This window comes from Coregonus lavaretus, assembly GCF_964263955.1.
Source record: "Coregonus lavaretus genome assembly, chromosome: 8".
NCBI lineage: Eukaryota > Metazoa > Chordata > Actinopteri > Salmoniformes > Salmonidae > Coregonus > Coregonus lavaretus.
Genome location: NC_139995.1, coordinates 13,629,965 through 13,651,540, shown reverse-complemented (window position 1 = coordinate 13,651,540; position 21,576 = coordinate 13,629,965). Strand labels below are relative to the sequence as shown.

General features: G+C 44.6%; 1 protein-coding gene across 1 annotated transcript; it reads left to right on the top strand.

The window, feature by feature from the left end:
* Positions 1 to 836: 836 nt before the first annotated feature.
* LOC311133109 (epithelial membrane protein 3-like) lies at positions 837 to 15,334 on the top strand (the record flags this gene model as incomplete). Its single annotated transcript, XM_084166545.1, has 5 exons — positions 837 to 908; positions 10,731 to 10,853; positions 14,482 to 14,584; positions 14,816 to 14,956; positions 15,159 to 15,334. The coding sequence occupies exons 2-5, from the start codon at positions 10,776 to 10,778 to the stop codon at positions 15,332 to 15,334; spliced, it is 498 nt and encodes a 165-aa protein (XP_084022671.1). The 5' UTR covers positions 837 to 908; positions 10,731 to 10,775.
* Positions 15,335 to 21,576: the final 6,242 nt, after the last annotated feature.

Below are 21,576 nucleotides of genomic sequence, written 5' to 3'. Positions count from 1 at the left end.
TTGTTTTTCAACAGGACAATGACCCAACACACCTCCAGGCTGTGAAGGGCTATTTTACCAAGAAGGAGAGTGATGGAGTGCTGCATCAGATGACCTGGCCTCCAGAATCCCCCGACCTCAACCCAATTGAGGTGGTTTGGGATGAGTCGGACGGCAGAGTGAAGGAAAAGCAGCCAGCAAGTGCTAAGCATATGTGGGAAGTCCTTCAAGACCATTGGAAAAGTATTCCAGGTGAAGCTGGTTGAGAGAATGCCAAGAGTGTGCAAAGCTGTCATTAAGGCAAAGGGTGGCTATTTGAAGAATCTGTTGAACACTTTTTTGGTTACTACATGATTCCATGTGTGTTATTTCATAGTTTTGATGTCTTCACTATTATTCTACAATGTAGAAAATAGTAAAAATAAAGAAAAACCCTTGAATGAGTAGGTGTGTCCAAACTTTTGACTGGTACTGTGTATTTCATATTTCTACTCTTCCAATTTGCTGTAGGGTTATGGAACAGGTCTAAAGCGAAGTATTAATGATTCCAAGATGTATGAATACCATGCCAACATACAAATGTAATGTTTACAATATGTAGCTTTTCATGTGATTGACTTGCCTCATGACTTTGGGCAGGTCCAGTGCAGTGTGTAGTCAGTAGTCATTTTTAGTCAGTTGGTCCAGACTGTAGACTTTGGGGGAGGGCAGAGGAAATGGGCATTTACAACTCCCCCTATATCCCACTCTGCATTCCAACCCCTGTCTTTCTCTAAATATTGGCGATAGAGAGTGTGGGAGAAGACGAAGAGTGGAGGGGGAGGAGATTGGCATCTATGAGAAAAGCACGATTGCAGCAGAGGAGAGAGGGCTACTGAGGGTTACAGAACCAGCCACTTGGCCCCAGGAACTGAACTTTGCTATCTAAGGTAAGTCGCAACATCAAGGATTTGAACTTGACTTGACGGTCTTGATAAAGCTTTGGTTATAGTGATATCTATTGTGTTTTTCCTTTGATTTAACAGTGATACAAATAAACAATATACCAACATCATTATGTGTGTTTTGAAATAGATACTTTTAAGAATCAGTGAAAGTATATAATTGAATATAATTGTTTTGTTGTTCTCAATCTAGTGTAATGTTATCAGAGTCAATGTACTTTGTTTTCACTCAACAGTTCACTCAACTTTCAGTCACTCACTCGGTGTAACATACTATGGGGAGTCAACGACCAATCATATTCACCTCAAGAAAACTGAAATCACGCCCAACAGGCCAATGGATGCCGAGCCCGCCCTCAGAAGCCCTGCCTTCCTGGTTATAATACCAGCACACAAAGATTACGATTTTCGGCTCCAACTTACGTTTCTGTTAGTGGGGAGAGAGTACTGGTGCCCCTAAATGTTACGAGTTTTGGGTCTTGGTATCGGTTTTTGTGTTTGATAAAAGCTAACTTCTTTCTGCTCTGCTTGTGTAGCTAATGGTTCCTTGCTTAAGTAAGATGGCCAGTGGTAAGAGTAAGTTCAAAAAGGCTAACGAGCTGAGTTTTAACCTCTGACCGTGCCCTAGGGCATGTGGTTTCCAAATTAAAATTAAAGATACTCATAAGTGCTGTCCTGTTTGCTTGGGGTGGAAACACACTCAGGAGGCTTTTGACTCCGACCAGTTCGTGTAACCATTGTTTCCTGCTGGGTTCAACTTCCATTGAGAAAGATTGGGGCTGCTGGTGAAGGGTCTTTCGATGAAGCCACCTCGTGAATGGGGTTGTCTGAGGCCGGGAGAGAGCAGCAGCGGTGGTCGGAGTTGAGGCTCATTCCGGTTTCTCTGGCAGTGTTCAGAGTCTGGATTCCGGGGATGATATACTATCCCTGGCTGGCTCTGAGGCAGCTCTGGGGCAGCCTAACGCCCCCGCTTTAGATTTGGTGAAGGAGAGTGAACCATTGGTGGTTAATACGCCTTTGATGGAGCTGTGTCGTCGGGAGGCAGATCATCTGGGGATGAATTGGCCATCTTCTCCCCTGCAGCAGAGTTCCTCCAGGTTTGGGAGAAGGTATTTACCACCTGTCCCTGCAGCGGTGTAGCGCCACTTACCCCTGTATAAAGATTTTCGCCAATGAGCTAAAGGTGACCTGGGATTCCCCTCATTCAGCCAGGCTGCTGCTACCAGGTTATGGCGAGTTCATGAATCTAGAGGGTATGGAGAAGGCAGGGCTCGTTTGCAGACCGATGGATGGAAAGCTGGTGAGTAACTAAGCTCCAGAGGCTAACAAGGGGGCTAATCCTAGCACGGTGCTTCCGAATAAACAGTGCCGGTTCTTGGCAGATCAGCTGGACAAAGTGTACCAGGCTGAGGGTGTGGTGGCCCAGTCGTTGAATGTGGTCACAATGCTGCAGATGTATCATATCGATTTGCTGCAGGAGCTGAATAAGACCGTGGAGGCGGGGAAGCCGGTTTCAGAGCTTCTCAACTAAATCCGTGCTACGGCTGATTTTGTGCTGCGTCTGTCCCGCTGTGCTATCCTAGTTGTGGGGAAAGTATGGTAGCGACGGTGGAAAGGGTCTAGGCCAGAGGCGGGATACCCCGGGCCAGGGGGCGGCTTCAAGGTCGGTTTTTGATCGTCTTGGTGCTTCTGGGCAGTGGCCGACGTCTTAGCACAGATGCCATGCTGGGTCGAAGGAGAGCGGAGTGAAAGAAGCAGACCTTGTGACCCTAGCTGGAGGCCGGGGGAGTGTTCTTGGGGCCCTCCTCCCCAAGCACTTACGGTGCCAACAGTGCTCCCAAGTGGCTCTCAATGGGAGCATGTTACTGGTTGCCGAATTCCCCGTACCCGGTGTGGGCTGGGTATCAGAACGGTGGTACCACGAAACCACATGGTTTCTACCCAAAATTCCTCTGTGTTCAGGGGTATTGAGAGTGTGGTATCGTCCAGATGTGGGCATTCCCCACATTCAGACACACGGTTGTCATGAGTGGTGGATATGAAAACAAGCATGACAAAAAAATAAAAATTATCCCAGTCCTCAGGGTGGGGCTCTTCCCCTTCAGGAGATAATGTTTGGGAGACTGGCAGCGTGATCTGTCCAGTGGCGGGCATGCACAGTTTCACCATGGTTAATGAGGACGGTGACGAGGAGGTACTGTTTGCAGTTCGCTGTGCATCCTCCTCCTTTTCGTGGCATCATTTTGTCAATGGTCCTCGAGGTCCTAACGTCTGTCTTGAGAGAGATTTCCTCTCTCCTTCAAAAGCAGCCTATTCGGGTGGTCCCCATGTCAGAAGTACAGAGTGGTGGGTACAGCCGGTACTTCTTAGTTCCCAAGAGTGATGGAACGTTGTGTCCCATCCTGGACTTCCGTGTTTTAAACAAGCACCTCAAGGTTTGCAAGTTCAAAATGCTCACACTTCACCGGCTATTGTTGTCAGTGCGTCCCAGCGATTGGTTCAAATCCATAGATCTGAAGGATACGTATTTTCATGTGGCTATACATCCTCCCCACAGAAAGTTTCGGAGGTTTCATTTCGAGGGTGTGGCCTATGAGTTTCTGGTCCTGCCTTTCGGGCTCTCCCTATCACCCGCACCTTTTCTATGGTGGTGGATGCGGCTTTGGCACCGGTGTGGTGCCAGGGAATAAGAGTATTGGCCTATCTGGATGATTGGCTGGTCGTAGCGGAGTCGAGGGAGCATGTGGAGCTCCACACGCTGGTTTCCCATATTCAGTGTCTGGGGTTCATAGTGAATTTCAAGAAAAGTAGTTTGATGCCGGCTCAGCGCATTCAGTTTCTGGGTCTCATTCTGGACTCAGTTCTGAATCATGTGTTTATGTCACAACAGAGGAGGGTCGCATTCCAGCTCTGTCTGGAAAGGTTTCAGCTGGGGCACTCGGTGCCTGTGGTTATTGGGTCTGATGGCCTCTATGATAGCTGTGGTGCCTATGGGATCCACGACTGCTGTTGCAGGGGGTACTCATGGGCCAGGTAGTGTCCCACAGGGTGATCACTACAGATGCATCCTTACTCGGATGGGTAGCGCTGTGTGTGGACTACTCGGAAAGAGGGATTTGGTCAACAGCGCAAAGAGCGCTGCATATCAATTACCTAGAGCTAGTGACTGTTTTGCTAATGTTGAGGCGTTTCCTTTTGATGATGGAAGGCCAGCATGTGATGGTAAGGTCTGACAACAGGACGGTGGTGGCGTACATCAACAGGCAGGGGGGGACGCGGTTTCTCTCTCTCCTAAACCTGGCCTGTTATCTGCTTGAATGGAGCAGTGCGCATTTCCTGACGCTCAGGGCTACATATCTTCCCGGATCTCTCAACGTGGGTGATAGGGAATCATTGTACCATCTAAACCGCTGTGAAATATATTTTTCATAACCAAAAATATTGTATTTTCAGCTGTTTGAAGCTGGTGTACAAAACCAAAAATAAAAGACGCAAAAACTAAACTTATGAACGGGAAGCATAGAAATAGCCACATAGAACAGATCTACCGCTTCTTAGACTTGCTTTCAATGAGAATGACAGATCTATAACACACGTGAATTTGGTCAGGTCTCCCAAAAAGTTACATATTGCAGCTTTAAGTGTGTGTTATTGAACAGTGAATTGCATTTCATGTCACTGTTTACATTGTATTAATCCTGCACATGTAGAGTTTAGCACACTATATTTCCCTCAGAGTTTAGTAAGTGTAATGCTGTGTAGTCAGCAGCTGTGTTAATAAGCTAATAAGTAAGTTAGCATGGTGTATCTGTAGCATGTTTAGCGCCTTAGCACTTCATATTGTGCATATGCATAGAGAACTTGTGAATAGCATAATTCTCTTAGTAACCGCTTACACGCAAGTTCTGACTGAGAACTGGTGTAAGCAGACCACTATCTCAAATCAACTGCTGATAATCTGAATAATCCTTCCAAATTTTGGCAAGTAGTTGTAAGTCTGACATCATAGAGCTGTGCCTCAAGGATACATTTTAGGTCCACTGTTGTTAATTATCTATATCAACAACATTGGGAGACATTGAGACAGCTGATGTACATTTTTATGTGGATGACACTGTTCTCTATTCAAGTGGCAGCAGATTGACCTTGGTTTAAAAACAAACTCAAATGGCTTTTAACATCATTCAACAGAATCTGTACGATTTGAAGCTTGTTCTGAATTCCTCTAAAACAAAATACATGGTATTTTCCAATACGAAACACTCTGAAAACCATGTCATCACTACCTTGGAAAGGAATTCTATAGAGCAAGTCAAGACGTACAAATATCTGGGAGTTTGGGTGCATGAGAAGCTGAGCTTCACTAATCATGTTGAGAACCTGCTAAAGAAGATAAAGTTGAGAATAGTTTTTTATTACTGGGATCAGACATGTTTTTCGTTGGAGGCCAGAAAAGAGCTGGTACGGTGTAGATTACCCTCTATCTTGGACCACGGTGATGTCATTTATATGCAGACCTCAAGCACTACCCTGAAGGCACTTGATTCTGTGGATCATGCAACGCTTAGGTTTAGTACCAACCAAAAGCATCTGACACATCACTGTGATCTCTATCGTGCTGTCGGCTGGTCTTCGTTGACTCTACGTAGGCTTAAACATTGGTATGCTATGACCTATAAGGCCATTTTGGGAAAACTGCCACTTTATCTCTGTTTTTCTTTGATAAGGTCAGAAAATAAATACCAGCTACGGTTTCACTCCTACTTACTTTTAACGGTCCCTACAATCAGAACGGATCATGGCAAAAAGTGTTTTAGCTACTCAGCTCCGTGATCTTGGAATTCTCTACAGACCAGCTTGAAACTCCAGGATCGTGTTTCCTTGGAGGAGTTTAAAAGTTTGGTCGACTCACATGTTACTGAGGAATGTGATTGTCATTAGGAATTGATGCGGTGGTACATATGATTGATTATTTTATCTATGGCGCTTGTATGTTTCTGTAATTGAAATGTATATGTGTCTACCTCAAAACAAAATGTATGGTGTGTCTATGTCTGTAAGTTGTTACAGTATGTCTGATATTTGTCTCAAACATTGCTCCCCCCTGCTGCTGTCTTGGTTGGACCAGGTCTCTCTTGAAAAAGAGATGTAATCTCAATGAGACTAACCTGGATAAATAAAGGGGGGAAAAAAAGGGAAAAAAACAAGTTTGTTTAATTATTACCACAGAGGGTTTATAACATGTGCATCCATGTTAATCCTTTATTAGTGGACGACGGGTCGCAGCCATAACAGTTATTTCAGTTATACTGTATGAGGAGTTATTATACACCAGTCTATTATATTGATGTATGCCTTTGCATACTATTTGGGTCATGATAGCACTTTAGTGCCTTTCCAGTGTATTAATACAGTTTACATTTATTAGTTAGTCAAGCCTAAGATGGCGCCGGTGCACGTTACTTCAGTAATTGTGTTGTGTCCCACCCTTTCCGGTGTCTTTATGGGATTCAGTGAGATTCCATCCATTCAGTTATTAGTGATGGTATAGTCATTAATGTGTTACTACTGCTAACTAGTGGTGCTTTAGTTTAAGCCTTTTATGTGTAGTAACCTGTTATAGTGATGCCATATAGTTTCTATTGTCATGCAATATCATTGTATAATAGCTGTATATCATTCCTGATATTGATGGCACTTTTGTTAACTGCTTCTTCCTATAGGAAAACCACACATACACACACATACACATCCACACACGCTTTCACACCGAAGTGTGCCTTGTGTCAAGCTATAGCTCTGTACATGCTGTGCTGCCTTCATACGGTGCTGTTATATACTGTCTATCTTCAAGTCAACTGCAAGTCAACTATTCACTGTTTCTTCCCATCAATGCATTCTGACCGACGCCCAGATGCAAGCACACCCATACCAAACCAACAACCTAAGAATAATACAGTCCTTTAGCCCACTATATTGTGGTCCGTTTGAGCCGGATAAAAGTGTTTACTCCCGGATCGAGATGCAGCGAGTTACCGGTGAAGCCTGGACCTGGTCTGATCAACCATGGCACCAAGCCTCACCTTATCCAAGTTATAGTAGCACAGCACAGTATGTACATGGGCAAGAAGACGACCTTCAGCCTCGCATGGAGGGAGCTGCCAAGACGACACCCCTCACTCCACCCAGTCCCTTCCTCTCCAGCCAGGCCAGATGGGACACAACGCCAGATGAGTGGGAGACCTTCAGAGAGTACAGGTCCGTCCTAGACTCCCATCTGACCCACGAGGACAGAAGGACAGTCTCACTCAGCTATGTGAGCAACAAGAAGAGAGCTCATACCCCAGTCTATAGCTAGACTCTCTCCCACTAAGCCAGCCTCTACAGAGCCCTCATCACGAGGCATCCCTGTAGCAGAGAGAGTTCTGCCGACACCACCACGGCCCGCATCAGAGCCTGCTGAGCATACGGAGCCATCACCCAATGAAGAGGATAAGGCTTGTGAAGGACAGTATGACAACTGTGAGTTGACTGACCCTCCACTGTGGCCTCCAGTTAGTGATGAGTCACTACTGCTGTGTCATCAGAGTGACACTCCAAGCCTTCAGTGCGGCTACCAAGAGCCTTCTCCAGTAGCTATGAGTTCCCTCAGTCCCGGCACTCACCACACCTGTCTGAAGGCTATTCATCCACTAGTGGTCCAGCTAAGAGACATACTGTACCTACCTGTCAGCTCCCAGACACTTCCAGTGTGGAGAACCAGCCCGCTGACGGTGGTAGGGTGTATCTACCCATCCCTGCCACTGGTTCTCAGTTTGCTTTCAGCATGGGTATCCATCCTGTTCCTGACAAGGTGTTCCAGTCTGCCCCCGCTGGGGACTCATCAGCCAACAGTAGCCTTCAGCCACCCGCTGTTACAGAGTCGCCACGGGCTCCTGCTACAGAGCTAAAGTTAGTCAGCATGGTGGACTCTTCAGCTGCTCCAGCTACAGAGCATCAGTCAGCAGTAGCCATCATGGAGCTCCAAACCACCTACCCCTGTCCCGGAGCCCAGACCAGCTACCACAGATGGGTCCCAGACTGCCCTTACCCCAGGGTTAATGCTGATTACAACAAAGCTAACTCATTCTTCCCTCAGGTTACAGTCTGCCAAAGAGTATGGGGCTGAGCCTACCCCTGTTAGGTCAGACTCAGCGTCTTCCACTCAGGAGGGGCAGCGTTCTCTACCCATGGGTGCCCAGCCTGCCTCTATCATTGAAGACCCGCTGCCTCCTACCCTGGCAGCCCAGCCAGACCTGGACCTGAAGGTACAAGCTGGCCCTGTCTTCAGGTCCCCACCTCCTGCAACAGAGATCCATCGTGTTGTAGCCACAGGGCCACAGACCGCTGTTGATGCAGATCATCAGCCAGCACCTCCCTCTCTGCCACCAGCCGCAGCCCAGGGATCCTCAGCCCCTGTCACAGTATCTCTGCCACCAGCTGCAGCCCAGGGGCCACCACCTGGCTCTAAGCTAAGAGTCATCCCTGTTCCAGTTAGGGGGCTTCAGAAGCCAACAATAAGCCCCCACCTGCCCCTGATGAAGAGCCCAGCTCATCTCCAGCCACGGGCCCTCCCATGTTGCCAGGACTACAGTACTACAGTATGTCTTACAGGTCCCTAGCTTTCAAACTGTTCCTTTTCTCACCTCCTCTGTTTGCTTCTAGTGAACAATGGAGGTTGCATGGCCTGTGTCTGGTGTGTGCTTTACGTAGGTATATGAATAGGACCAAGGATATCCCAGTTTTTGACCATCTTTTTGTCTGTTTTGCTAATCCAGCTCGGGGTAGGGGCGCTTTCTAAGCAGCGTCTTTCTAATTGGATTGTGGAGGCTAGTTTCCAGTGTGTTTGAGCCTTAGGCTGCTGTGGCAGAGCAAGAATACACAGTTTCCAGGTTACTGCAGGTTTCCTGTGGGTTTGAGCCTCGGGCTGCCGTGTAGCCTCCTGTAGCTCAATTGGTAGAGCATGGCGCTTGCAACGCCAGGGTTGTTGGTTCGATTCCCATGGGGGGCCAGTATGAAAAATATATGCACTCACTAACTGTAAGTCGCTCTGGATAAGAGCGTCTGCTAAATGACTCAAATGTAAATGTTCAACGACTCTGGTCATGTTATGCAGCGTGCATGTGCGCTTTACCAAGTCATGACAGGTGTTCTGTTGTTTTAGACTTGCGGTTGCTTATACAAGTTCTGATGTTTCAGGCTCGCAAGGTAAGTAGTGTTCTTGGAACTGTGGGGTCTATGGACTTTGGCTGAAGTGGTAGCGTTTCAGTTGACATAGCCAAGTTGGCCTCATGAGGCTCTGACAGTTGATGCTGCTCAGGTAAGTATTAGGGAAAAAGCTGGCTTCTGTAACCCCTTTTTGGAGCCGGTGGAACCTGTGTGTGCTTGGGCTGCCGTGGGCCTCCTAGTTTGGTAGTTTGCCCCCCTGAGACGGCTTGGGGCGTGATTATATGTCCCCATAGTATGTTATACCGAGTGACCAACTGAAAGGGAACATACAGTTCTGACCATAACTACTGTTCCCTAAAAGAGGGAACGAGGTATGACATATTTTGGCCCCGCGCCAACAGGGGGTTTGGGTTTGCTGACGAGCGGTACTGAATTGATTAAATGAATGCGAACGTCGGTATTATAGCCAGGAAGGCGGGGCTTCCAAGGGCAGGCTCGGCGTCAATTGGCCCATTGGGAGTGATTTCAGTTTTCTTCAGGTGAATATGATTGGTTGTTGACTCCCCATGGTATTGTATACCTCATTCCCTCCTTCAGGGAACAGTAGTTATATTCATAAGTGTACGTTCTCCCTCCTACTATGTTCATTCCTCAGGTTTGCTCATCTTCGTACTAGGTAGGTACTACATAAACAGTACAGTTTACCTCAGCAGTGAAAAAGCCTAATGCAAACCAGATAAAGAATGTGACGAGACACATACCTTTTAAAATAGTCATGATCAATCTAATGGAAACAAATCTCACTCTCACTGTTTCACACAGAGGAACATGTAGGTGTTGTATTTGAATTCAGAAAGGAGAAGAACAGTACACACACACAGTCTGCTCTATTCTGGAACTGAATGTCTGAACTTAGTCCTGTCAGAATGGGCCAGCTTGAATGGGCAAGCTAGAGGAGACTGTGAAATTAACACCTTTCAAGAAATCCTCATATTCCAGCCATTTGTTGTTGGATAGAGATGCATATTAGATTATTTAAAACAGTATGAGGATGGGATATAATCTTGTCCTGCATTGCTTCTAAACGTCTGTATATATGTGCACAGGCTCACAGGAAAGAGACACGTAAACATACTGTACATGTTTCTAGTCTGATTGAAATTATAATAGTGATAATAGTAGCAGCAGACAGGGGTTTCAGACAAGAGACAGGACATTTATTTACAAAAGCTACAGCATGTTGGAGCTCTGCTATGTTCTTCAAAAGCAGTTCAGGCTCTGTAGATAGAGTGAAATTCCCCTGACTAAGATGCCTGTGGTGGGTTGATAGATGGGCAGAGAGAGATAGTCACTGTAGGCCGATGTTGAGGAGCATGATGAAAGTGAACATGTTTCCCCCTGAGAGAGAGAGAGAGAGAGCGAGAGAGAGAGAGGTGGAGAGAGAGCGAGAGAGAGAGAGGTGGAGAGAGAGAGAGAGAGAGAGAGAGAGAGAGAGAGAGAGAGAGAGAGAGAGAGAGAGAGAGAGAGAGAGAGAGAGAGAGAGAGAGAGAGAGAGAGTAATGTTTCAGGCCACTGTCTCAAGACTCTGTCTGTGTCCAGGACCCTTGGGTGTAGCCTCTGTGGAAGCTCCCAGTAGCAGCCATCATGGTTCTCCTGCTCATGTCTGTGACTGTGCTGCATCTGCTCACTCTGGCCATGCTGTTCATCGCCACCATGGAGAAGGTGAGACACTCTCCACTGTTAGCCAAATAGTATTCATGCATAAAAAACTAATAATGAAAGAAAAGCATTGTAAGTTTGAATTTTGTAAAGTTAGTGTGGGAGAGGTGGAACAATTATTGTTATCGATCAATAATGACAAACCTCCTGGCATTGACAACTTAGATGGAAAGCTACTGAGGATGGTAGCTGACTCTATGGCTACTCCTATCTGTCCTATCTTTAATCTGAGTCTAGAGGAAAGTGATTGTCCTCCACTACCCAAGAGTGGTAAAACAGCCTTTCCTGGTTCTAACAGCAGACGTATCAGCCTGCTGCCAGTTCTTAGCAAACTGTTGGAAAAATGGTGTTTGACCATATACAATGCTACTTCTCTGTAAACAAGTTGACAACAGACTTTCAGCATGCTTATAGAGAAGGGCACTCAACGTGTACTGCACTGACACAAATGACTGATGATCGGTTGAAAGAAATTGATAATAAGAAGATTGTGGGAGCTGTACTGTTAGACTTCACCATAACCTGTTGTTTTATGGCTTTTACATCCTCTGCCATATCATGGATTCAGAGCTATTTACAGTGGTGTGAAAAAGTGTTTGCCCACTTCCTGATTTCTTATTTGTTTGCATGTTTGTCACACTTAAATGTTTCAGATCATCAAACAAATTTAAATATTAGTCAAAGATAACACAAGTAAACACAAAATGCAGTTTTGAAATGAAGGTTGTTATTATTAAGGGAAAACAAAATCCAAACCCACATGGCCCTGTGTGAAAAAGTGATTGCCCCCTACAACCTAATAACTGGTTGGGCCACCCTTAATAACTGCAATCAAGAGTTTGCAATAACTTGCAATGAGTCTTTTATAGCGCTGTGGAGGAATTTTGGCCCACTCATCTTTGCAGAATTGTTGTAATTCAACCACATTGGAGGGTTTTTGAGCATGAACTGCCTTTTTAAGGTCATGCCACAGCATCTCAATAGGATTCAGGTCAGGCCTTGACTAGGCCACTCCAAAGTCTTCATTTTGTTTTTCTTCAGCCATTCGGAGGTGGACTTGCTGGTGTGTTTTGGATCATTGTCCTGCTGCAGAACCCAAGTTCGCTTCAGCTTGAGGTCACGAACAGATGGCCGAACATTCTCCTTCAGGAATTTTTGGTAGACAGCAGAATTCATGGTTCCATTTATCACAGCAAGTCTTCCAGGTCCTGAAGCAGCAAAACAGGCCCAGAACATCACACTACCACCACCATATTTTACTGTTGGTATGATGTTCTTTTTCTGAAATGCGGTGTTACTTTTACGCCACATGTAATGGGACACACACCTTCCAAAAACTTCAACTTTTGTCTCGTCAGTCCACAGAGTATTTTCCCAAAGGTCTTGGGTATCATCAAGATGTTTTATGGCAAAAATGAGACGAGCCTTAATGTTATTTTTGCTCAGCAGTGGTTATCATCTTGGAACTCTGCCATGCAGGCCATTTTTGCCCAGTCTCTTTCTTATGGTGGAGTCATGAACACTGACCTTAACTGAGGCAAGTGAGGCCTGCAGCTCTTTGGATGTTGTTGTGGGGTCTTTTGTGACCTCTTGGATGAGTCGTCGCTGCGCTCTTGGGGTAATTTTGGTGGGCCAGCCACTCCTGGGAAGGTTCACCACTGTTCCATGTTTTCGCCATTTGTGGATAATGGCTCTCACTGTGGTTCGCTGGAGTCCCAAAGCTTTAGAAATGGCTTTATAACCTTTTCCAGACTGATAGATCTCAATTACTTTCTTTCTCATTTGTTCCTGAATTTCTTTGGATCTCGGCATGATGTGTAGCTTTTGAGGATCTTTTGGTCTACTTCACTTTGTCAGGCAGGTCCTATTTAAGTGATTCCTTGATTGAGAACAGGTGTGGCAATAATCAGGCCTGGGTGTGGCTAGAGGAATTGAGCTCAGGTGTGACAAACCACAGTTGAGTTGTGTTATAACAGGGGGGCAAACACTTTTTCACACAAGGCCATGTAGGTTTGGATTTTGTTTTCCCTTAATAATAACAACCTTCATTTCAAAACTGCATTTTGTGTTTACTTGTGTTATCTTTGACTAACATGCAAACAAATAACAAATCAGGAAGGGGGCAAACACTTTTTCACACCACTGTATCTATGAGAACAGAGGGTTTTCTTTAATGGAAAGTTCTCTAATGTCAAACATGTAGGGTGTGGTGTACCGCAGGGCAGCTCTCTAGGCTCTCTACTCTTTTCTATTTTTACCAATGACCTGCCACTGGCATTTAACAAAGCCTGTGTGTCCATGTATACTGATGATTCAACCGTATACGTGTCAGCAACCACAGCTAATGAAGTCACTTAACAAGGAATTGCAGTCAGTTTTGGAATGGGTGGCCAGTAATAAACTGGTCCTGAACATCTCTAAAACTAAGAGCATTGTATTTGGTACAAATCATTCCTAAGCTCTAGACCTCAGTTGAATCTGGTAATGAATGGTGTGGCTGTTGAACAAGTTGAGGAGACTAAATTACTTGGTGTTACCTTAGATTGTAAACTGACATGGTCAAAACATATAGATTCAATGGTTATAAAGATGGGGAGAGGTTTGTCCGTAATAAAGAGATGCTCTGCTTTTTTGACACCACACTCCAAAAAGCAAGTCCTGCAGGCTCTAGTTTTGTCTTGTCTTGACTATGGTCCAGTCGTGTGGTCCAGTGCTGCAAAGAAAGACCTAGTTAAGCTGCAGCTGACCCAAAACAGAGCAGCACGTCTTGCTCTTCACTGTAATCAGAGGGCTAATATAAATACTATGCATGCCAGTCTCTCTTGACTAAGAGTTGAGGAGAGACTGATTGCATTACCTCTTCTCTTTATAAGAAAAACGAATGTGTTGAAAATTCCAAATTGTTTGCATAGTCAACTTCGACACAGCTCTGACACACACACTTATCCCACCAGACATGCCACCATGGGTCTTTTCACAGACCCCAAATCCAGAACAAATTCAAGAAAGCGCACAGTATTATATAGAGACATTATTGCATGGAACTCCCTTCCATCTCATATTGCTCAAATGAACAGCAAACCTGGTTTCAAAAAACAGATAAAGCAACATCTCACGGCACAAAGCCTCTCCCCTATTTGACCTAGATAGTTTGTGTGTATGTATTGACATGTAGGCTATGTGTGCCATTTTTAAATGTATGTAGTTCTGTCCTTGAGCAGTTCTTGTCCATTAATGTTCTATAATATGTCATGTTGAATTTTTTGTGTGGACCCCAGGAAGAGTAGCTGCTGCTTTCGTAACAGCTAACGGAGATCCTAATAAAATAGCAAAATACCAAATCCGACTCTGCAGCACTCCCTTTCCTGGCTTATGTTGCTGATATGAGTATCAAAGGCTGAGGAGAGCAACCACAACATTGTTGAATGTCAGCATATTGATAGTGCTATGGTGCTGAAGAAAAACCCACGTGACCTTATATAATATGCAGGAATTTGATTTATGGATACCTAATCACATCTAAAGCTCTGAAGGAATCCAGCAGTTGGTAGTAGCCTACCCAGTTTTATGATTTGGGCAGATTTCCTGCCTACTGAACTAAACCTTTCTTGTATTGTGTGTCTCTCTCTAGTCCTGGTGGGTCTGGGCCGATGCTGAGTTCACAGACCTCTGGTATAACTGCATTCATGACAACGTAACGGGAAACTGGCTGTGTGCTGTCTCTAATGAAAATGGTAAATAAAATAGGACGTTTTATCTAGTGATCTTTATGATCTAGTCTCCATGTGATTGAGGATGTATATTTATGTAACTGTGTCCAACCAGTATTCTGTGTAATAATGCCTTTGAGTGATCATGTGCATTATGTTTGTGTTTTGTGTTTCCAAAATAGTCTTCATATTCAATGTGTCTGTGTGTTGGTCCCAAAGACATGGAGTCTTATGGCTCTTCTCTTGTTCCTCCAGACTGGCTGCAGGCTGTCCAGGCCCTGATGGTCTTCTCTGTGGTCTTCTCCTCTATCTCCTTCCTGGTCTTCCTGGGTCAACTTTTCACCATGTCTAAAGTCGGGCTCTTCTATTTCACAGGCCTTTGTCAGGTCTTCGCAGGTACTGTACTGGACAAGAACTTACCAGTTTATGGCAACCAGTTATTTTGTGTGTGTACTTACTGTATATTATTTGAGAGGTTTGTCATTAACCTAAATAAGTTGTTTCCTCATTCTCTGTTAGTTGTGGTTATTCATTCACACACATTTATTCTCTGAAGAGAATTGACCCTCCCTGTCCCCTATCTGCTTTGCTCCTCCAGGATTCACATCATTTGCTGCCTCGCTCATCTTCACGTTCCACCGTAAGGAAATCCTGGAGGACTCCAGAGACCTGAGCATGGGTCACTTTGGCCACTGCTTCATCCTGGCCTGGTCCTGTGTACCCCTCCTGCTCTTCAGTGGAGTTCTGTATGTCCACCTGCGCAAGAGGCAGTGAGCCAAGACAGATGTGAGGGCAATAAGCAGCATCATTCAGTATTACTTGGTATTGTTAGCCTGTTATCACTTGACTGTAGTGAACAACAACAGATATGCAATGTACGATGAAAGAGAGGTCTTTATTTTCTCTGTATTAGATTTCCAATGGGATTTATATACACTACATGACCATAAGTATGTGGACACCTGCTCGCCGAACATCTCATTCCAAAATCATGGGCATTAATATGGAGTTCGTCCCCCCCTTTGCTGCTATAACAGCCTCCACTCTTCTGGTAAGGCTTTCCACTAGATGTTGGAACAGGGGGCATTGTCATGCTGAAACAGGAAAGGGCCTTCCCCAAACTGTTGCCACAAAGTTGGAAGGACAGAATCGTGTAGAATGTCATTGTATGCTGTGGTTTTAAGATTTCCCTTCACTGGAACTAAGGGGCCTAGCCCGAACAATGAAAAACAGCCCCAGACCATTATTCCTCCTCCATCAAACTTTACAGTTGGCACTATGCATTCGGACAGGTAGCATTCTCCTGGCATCCTTCAAACCCAGATTTGTCCGTCGGACTGCCAGATGGTGAAGAGTGATTCATCACTCCAGAGAACGCATTTCCACTACCTCAGAGTCCAATGGCGGCGAGCTTTACACCACTCCAGCCGACGCTTGGCATTGCGCATGGTGATCTTAGGCTTGTGTGCGGCTGCTCGGCCAGGAAAATCCATTTCATTAAGCTCCAGACAAACAGTTATTGTGCTGACGTTGCTTCCAGAAGCAGTTTGGAACTCGGTAGTGAGTGTTGCAACTGAGAACAGACCATTTTTATGCGCTACGCGCTTCAGCACTCTGTGAGCTTTTGTGGCCTACCACTTCGTGGCTGAACCGCTGTTGCTGCTAGACGTTTCCACTTTACAATAACGGAACTTACAGTTGACCAGGGCAGCTCTAGCAGGGCAGAAATTTGACAAACTGACTTGTTGGAAAGATAGCATCCTATGACGGTGCCACGGGCTCTTCAGTAAGGCCATTATACTGCCAATGTTTGTGTATGGAGATTGCATGGCTGTGCACTCGATTTTATACACCTGTCAGCAACGGGTGTGGCTGAAATAGGAGAATCCACTCATTTGAAGGGGTGTCCACAAACTTTTGTATATATAGTGTATGTATTGTGTACATACTATTACTTTATCTGTGAAATACACTTTTTATATTTAATCTATCAATTGAGTCACTTCATTTTATAGAAAATGTTTGACTGTCGGCAATATTGCTGCAGTTTGGGTTAATTCTGTCGTTTCTGTGATAAAGTATTTGATTGCATAACATCTTCCTCATGATCAGCAAGAAAAGCCTCAAGACATGGAATGAACTGGAGAGTGGCACTTGTGCGTTTAATTCCCTTGTGAAAGCTTGTTTATATTCATACCATATGCCCATTGTGGAGAACTCCAGTATGCCATACTTTAATAGCCATTATGTTCTTGGAGTTTCAGAGACACTCCTGTGAAGGGGCATTCATAGGTAGCTACCACACTTACAGTACACCACAACATTATCTTTCTCTAAAAACACTTTATGGATATGGTCAAATAACATCAATAACTGACTAAATGATTGTTCCACTTTGTAGAAACCCATATCTCATGACATCATTTTGAGCACATACGGTGGAAATTCGACGAGAGTCAATAGAAGGTGTGGAAAGAGAGGACTGCCTCCAGCGAGGCTTCACCAGATACCTAGGTGTCTGGTTAGACTGTAAACTCTCCTTCCAGACTCACATAAAGAATCTCCAATCCAAAGTTAAATCTAGAATCGGCTTCCTATTTCGCAACAAAGCCTCCTTCACTCATGCTGCCAAACATGCCCTCGTAAAACTGACTATCCTACCGATCCTTGACTTCGGCGATGTCATTTACAAAATAGCCTCCAACACTCTACTCAGCAAATTGGATGTAGTCTATCACAGTGCAATCCGTTTTGTCTCCAAAGCCCCATACACTACCCACCACTGTGACCTGTACGCTCTTGTTGGCTGGTCCTCACTACATGTTCATCGTCAAACCCACTGGCTCCAGGCCATCTATAAATCACTGCTAGGCAAATCCCCGCCTTATCTTAGCTCATTGGTCACCATAGCAGTACCCACCCGTAGTCTGCGCTCCAGCAGGTATATCTCACTGGTCATTCCCAAAGCCAACACCTCCTTTGGCCGCCATTACTTCCAGTTCTCTGCTGCCAATGACTGGAACGAATTGCAAAAATCTCTGAAGCTGGAGACTCTTATCTCCCTCACTAACTTTAAGCATCAGTTGTCAGAGCACCTTACCGATCACTGCACCTGTACACAGCCCATCTGAAATTAGCCCACCCAACTACCTCATCCCTATATTGTTATTTATTTTGCTCTTTTGCACACCAGTATCTCTATTTGCACATATTCTCTTGCACAACTAGCATTACAGTGTTAATACTATTGTAATTATTTTGCACTATAGCCTATTTATTGCCTTACCTCCATAACTTGCTACATTTGCACACACTGTATATATATTTTCTGTTGTATTTTTGACTTTATGTTTTTTTACCCCATATGTAACTCTGTGTTGTTTTTATTGCACTGCTTTGCTTTATCTTGGCCAGGTCGCAGTTGTAAATGAGAACCTGTTCTCAACTGGCTTACCTGGTTAAATAAAGGTGAAAAAAAAAAAAAAAAAAAAACAGGCAGTCAGGGGGAGTCTGACTCCAGTCCTGATCCTGCGGCCAGCAGACCTGCCCGTCTGGCTAGACCGGTCAGAGGACAGTCTCAGGAGTCAGCTATGGTTTTCTTTCATCACCACATAATAGATACAGTGGGGAAAAAAAGTATTTAGTCAGCCACCAATTGTGCAAGTTCTCCCACTTAAAAAGATGAGAGAGGCCTGTAATTTTCATCATAGGTACACGTCAACTATGACAGACAAAATGAGAAAAAAATTTCCAGAAAATCACATTGTAGGATTTTTCATGAATTTATTTGCAAATTATGGTGGAAAATAAGTATTTGGTCAATAACAAAAGTTTCTCAATACTTTGTTATATACCCTTTGTTGGCAATGACACAGGTCAAAGTTTTCTGTAAGTCTTCACAAGGTTTTCACACACTGTTGCTGGTATTTTGGCCCATTCCTCCATGCAGATCTCCTCTAGAGCAGTGATGTTTTGGGGCTCTTGCTGGGCAAGACGGACTTTCAACTCCCTCCAAAGATTTTCTATGGGGTTGAGATCTGGAGACTGGCTAGGCCACTCCAGGACCTTGAAATGCTTCTTACGAAGCCACTCCTTCGTTGCCCGGGTGGTGTGTTTGGGATCATTGTCATGCTGAAAGACCCAGCCATGTTTCATCTTCAATGCCCTTGCTGATGGAAGGAGGTTTTCACTCAAAATCTCACGATACATAGCCCCATTCATTCTTTCCTTTACACGGATCAGTCGTCCTGGTCCCTTTGCAGAAAAACAGCCCCAAAGCATGATGTTTCCACCCCCATGCTTCACAGTAGGTATGGTGTTCTTTGGATGCAACTCAGCATTCTTTGTCCTCCAAACACGACGAGTTGAGTTTTTACCAAAAAGTTCTATTTTGGTTTCATCTGACCATATGACATTCTCCCAATCCTCTTCTGGATCATCCAAATGCACTCTAGCAAACTTCAGACGGGCCTGGACATGTACTGGCTTAAGCAGGGGGACACGTCTGGCACTGCAGGATTTGAGTCCCTGGCGGCGTAGTGTGTTACTGATGGTAGGCTTTGTTACTTTGGTCCCAGCTCTCTGCAGGTCATTCACTAGGTCCCCCCGTGTGGTTCTGGGATTTTTGCTCACCGTTCTTGTGATCATTTTGACCCCACGGGGTGAGATCTTGCGTGGAGCCCCAGATCGAGGGAGATTATCAGTGGTCTTGTATGTCTTCCATTTCCTAATAATTGCTCCCACAGTTGATTTCTTCAAACCAAGCTGCTTACCTATTGCAGATTCAGTCTTCCCAGCCTGGTGCAGGTCTACCATTTTGTTTCTGGTGTCCTTTGACAGCTCTTTGGTCTTGGCCATAGTGGAGTTTGGAGTGTGACTGTTTGAGGTTGTGGACAGGTGTCTTTTATACTGATAACAAGTTCAAACAGGTGCCATTAATACAGGTAACGAGTGGAGGACAGAGGAGCCTCTTAAAGAAGAAGTTACAGGTCTGTGAGAGCCAGAAATCTTGCTTGTTTGTAGGTGACCAAATACTTATTTTCCACCATAATTTGCAAATAAATTCATTAAAAATCCTACAATGTGATTTTCTGGAAAAAAAATTCTCAATTTGTCTGTCATAGTTAACGTGTACCTATAATGAAAATTACAGGCCTCTCTCATCTTTTTAAGTGGGAGAACTTGCACAATTGGTGGCTGACTAAATACTTTTTTCCCCCACTGTACTTGTCTTAAATGATCTCCAATGTACCTGTCTGATTAGGATGAATAATATCCAACAATATCTTTTTAATTCTAAGCGCTATGCACTTTGCTATAATTTTTTTAATCACAACAAAGAGATCTGCATGGAGGAATGGGCCAAAATACCAGCAACATTGTGTGAAAACCTTGTGAAGACTTACAGAAAACGTTTGACCTGTGTCATTGCCAACAAAGGGTATATAACAAAGTATTGAGAAACTTTTGTTATTGACCAAATACTTATTTTCCACCATAATTTGCAAATAAATTCATTAAAAATCCTACAATGTGATTTTCTGGAAAAAAAATTCTCATTTTGTCTGTCATAGTTGACGTGTACCTATGATGAAAATTACAGGCCTTTCTCATATTTTTAAGTGGGAGAACTTGCACAATTGGTGGCTGACTAAATACTTTTTTTCCCCACTGTATCTCACCATCGGTTGAGACACTGCATTCTCCAACGCCTTACTCACCCTCGGACACAGGGAACAAGACAACAACCACATAATACAAGAATATCCATACAAACGCTGACCGCCCCTAAGATGGTGGCTGCTATGGTTTTCCATTTACCAAACATTTCATCAAACCACCCTATCCACGATGTACTAACTTCTGAGTTCTCAGCTCATTCTTCACTTAGAGCAGTTAATTCTGCAAGAGCTCTGGTGACCGTCCCATCCGGTGTGGTGTTGTTAGGGATAAATGTGCAACAATGGCTTACCATTCTATAGACACCGCCCCTTTCTGCCTGATCTAGAGCCATCCTCTTTTCCTAAGTCATGAGTGAGATGGCGGATAATTGTTCAGAGATCCCTTTTACTGCATCCCTAGTCTGGCCAATAAATAGTTGTTGGTCGTAATAGATATAATTAATCCAATCCACAATTTTGTTTATTGTCACCCACCAAAAGAACGTGGTAGTAAACCCTTCCCCTAATTGTTTCATAGCTTGGTATCCATCCGATACCCCCCTTGGTATCCCAATCGCATCCATCTAAATAGGGCTATTCTCCTTCTTGTTAAAACTCCTCCTACGTCTGTTTAACCCTTTCCTTGGTTCCTGGTGACTAATTCTAACTAGCTGAATCAGTAGAACCAGGGCGCCCGTATCTAGCCACCCTTTTGGTATTCTCTGCCTTCTACTTTACTGGCACACGCCCACCACACATCGGTTACAGGGGCTGTAAGGTTCAGAATTCTCTCCTGTGCTTCTGAACTTAAGTCAATCACATTACTACTATCTCCAATTGATAATTGGTGATGTCTTTGTTTCTCTTTACCCCCCATCTGGATGTTCAGTCCCGCCCGGTCTCATATCCCCGTCCCCAAGTGTGTTTAAACACTTGAGTCTAGGAACAATCCGCCGTGGGGGCCGAACACGAATATAATGGGATTTTATAATCCCAAGTTGCTTATTGACATGTACCCCACCCGTTGGCTACGTCCCTAACCCTTATTTTGAATCCTACAGTCTGCCCTTCTCTGACTCCCATTTTGTAGGCCACTCGTCCTTGACGGTCAGTATGTCGGTCGCTTCTCTTCTCTTTTACTTCTTAACAATGGTAAGGGCATAGCGTAATTGGTGGTGGATCTTGACATATCAAGACCATTGCCGAGACTATGATGCAGCTCAAGTCACCCATATTCCCAAAAACCGCCAACCCTCTCCTGTCCTCAGTCTTTCTGCTTCGTACTACCCCATACTCACACCCTGAGAACACACTACAGTGATGATAGGTCGGGGTAGGAGATCTTCGTTAACAGAG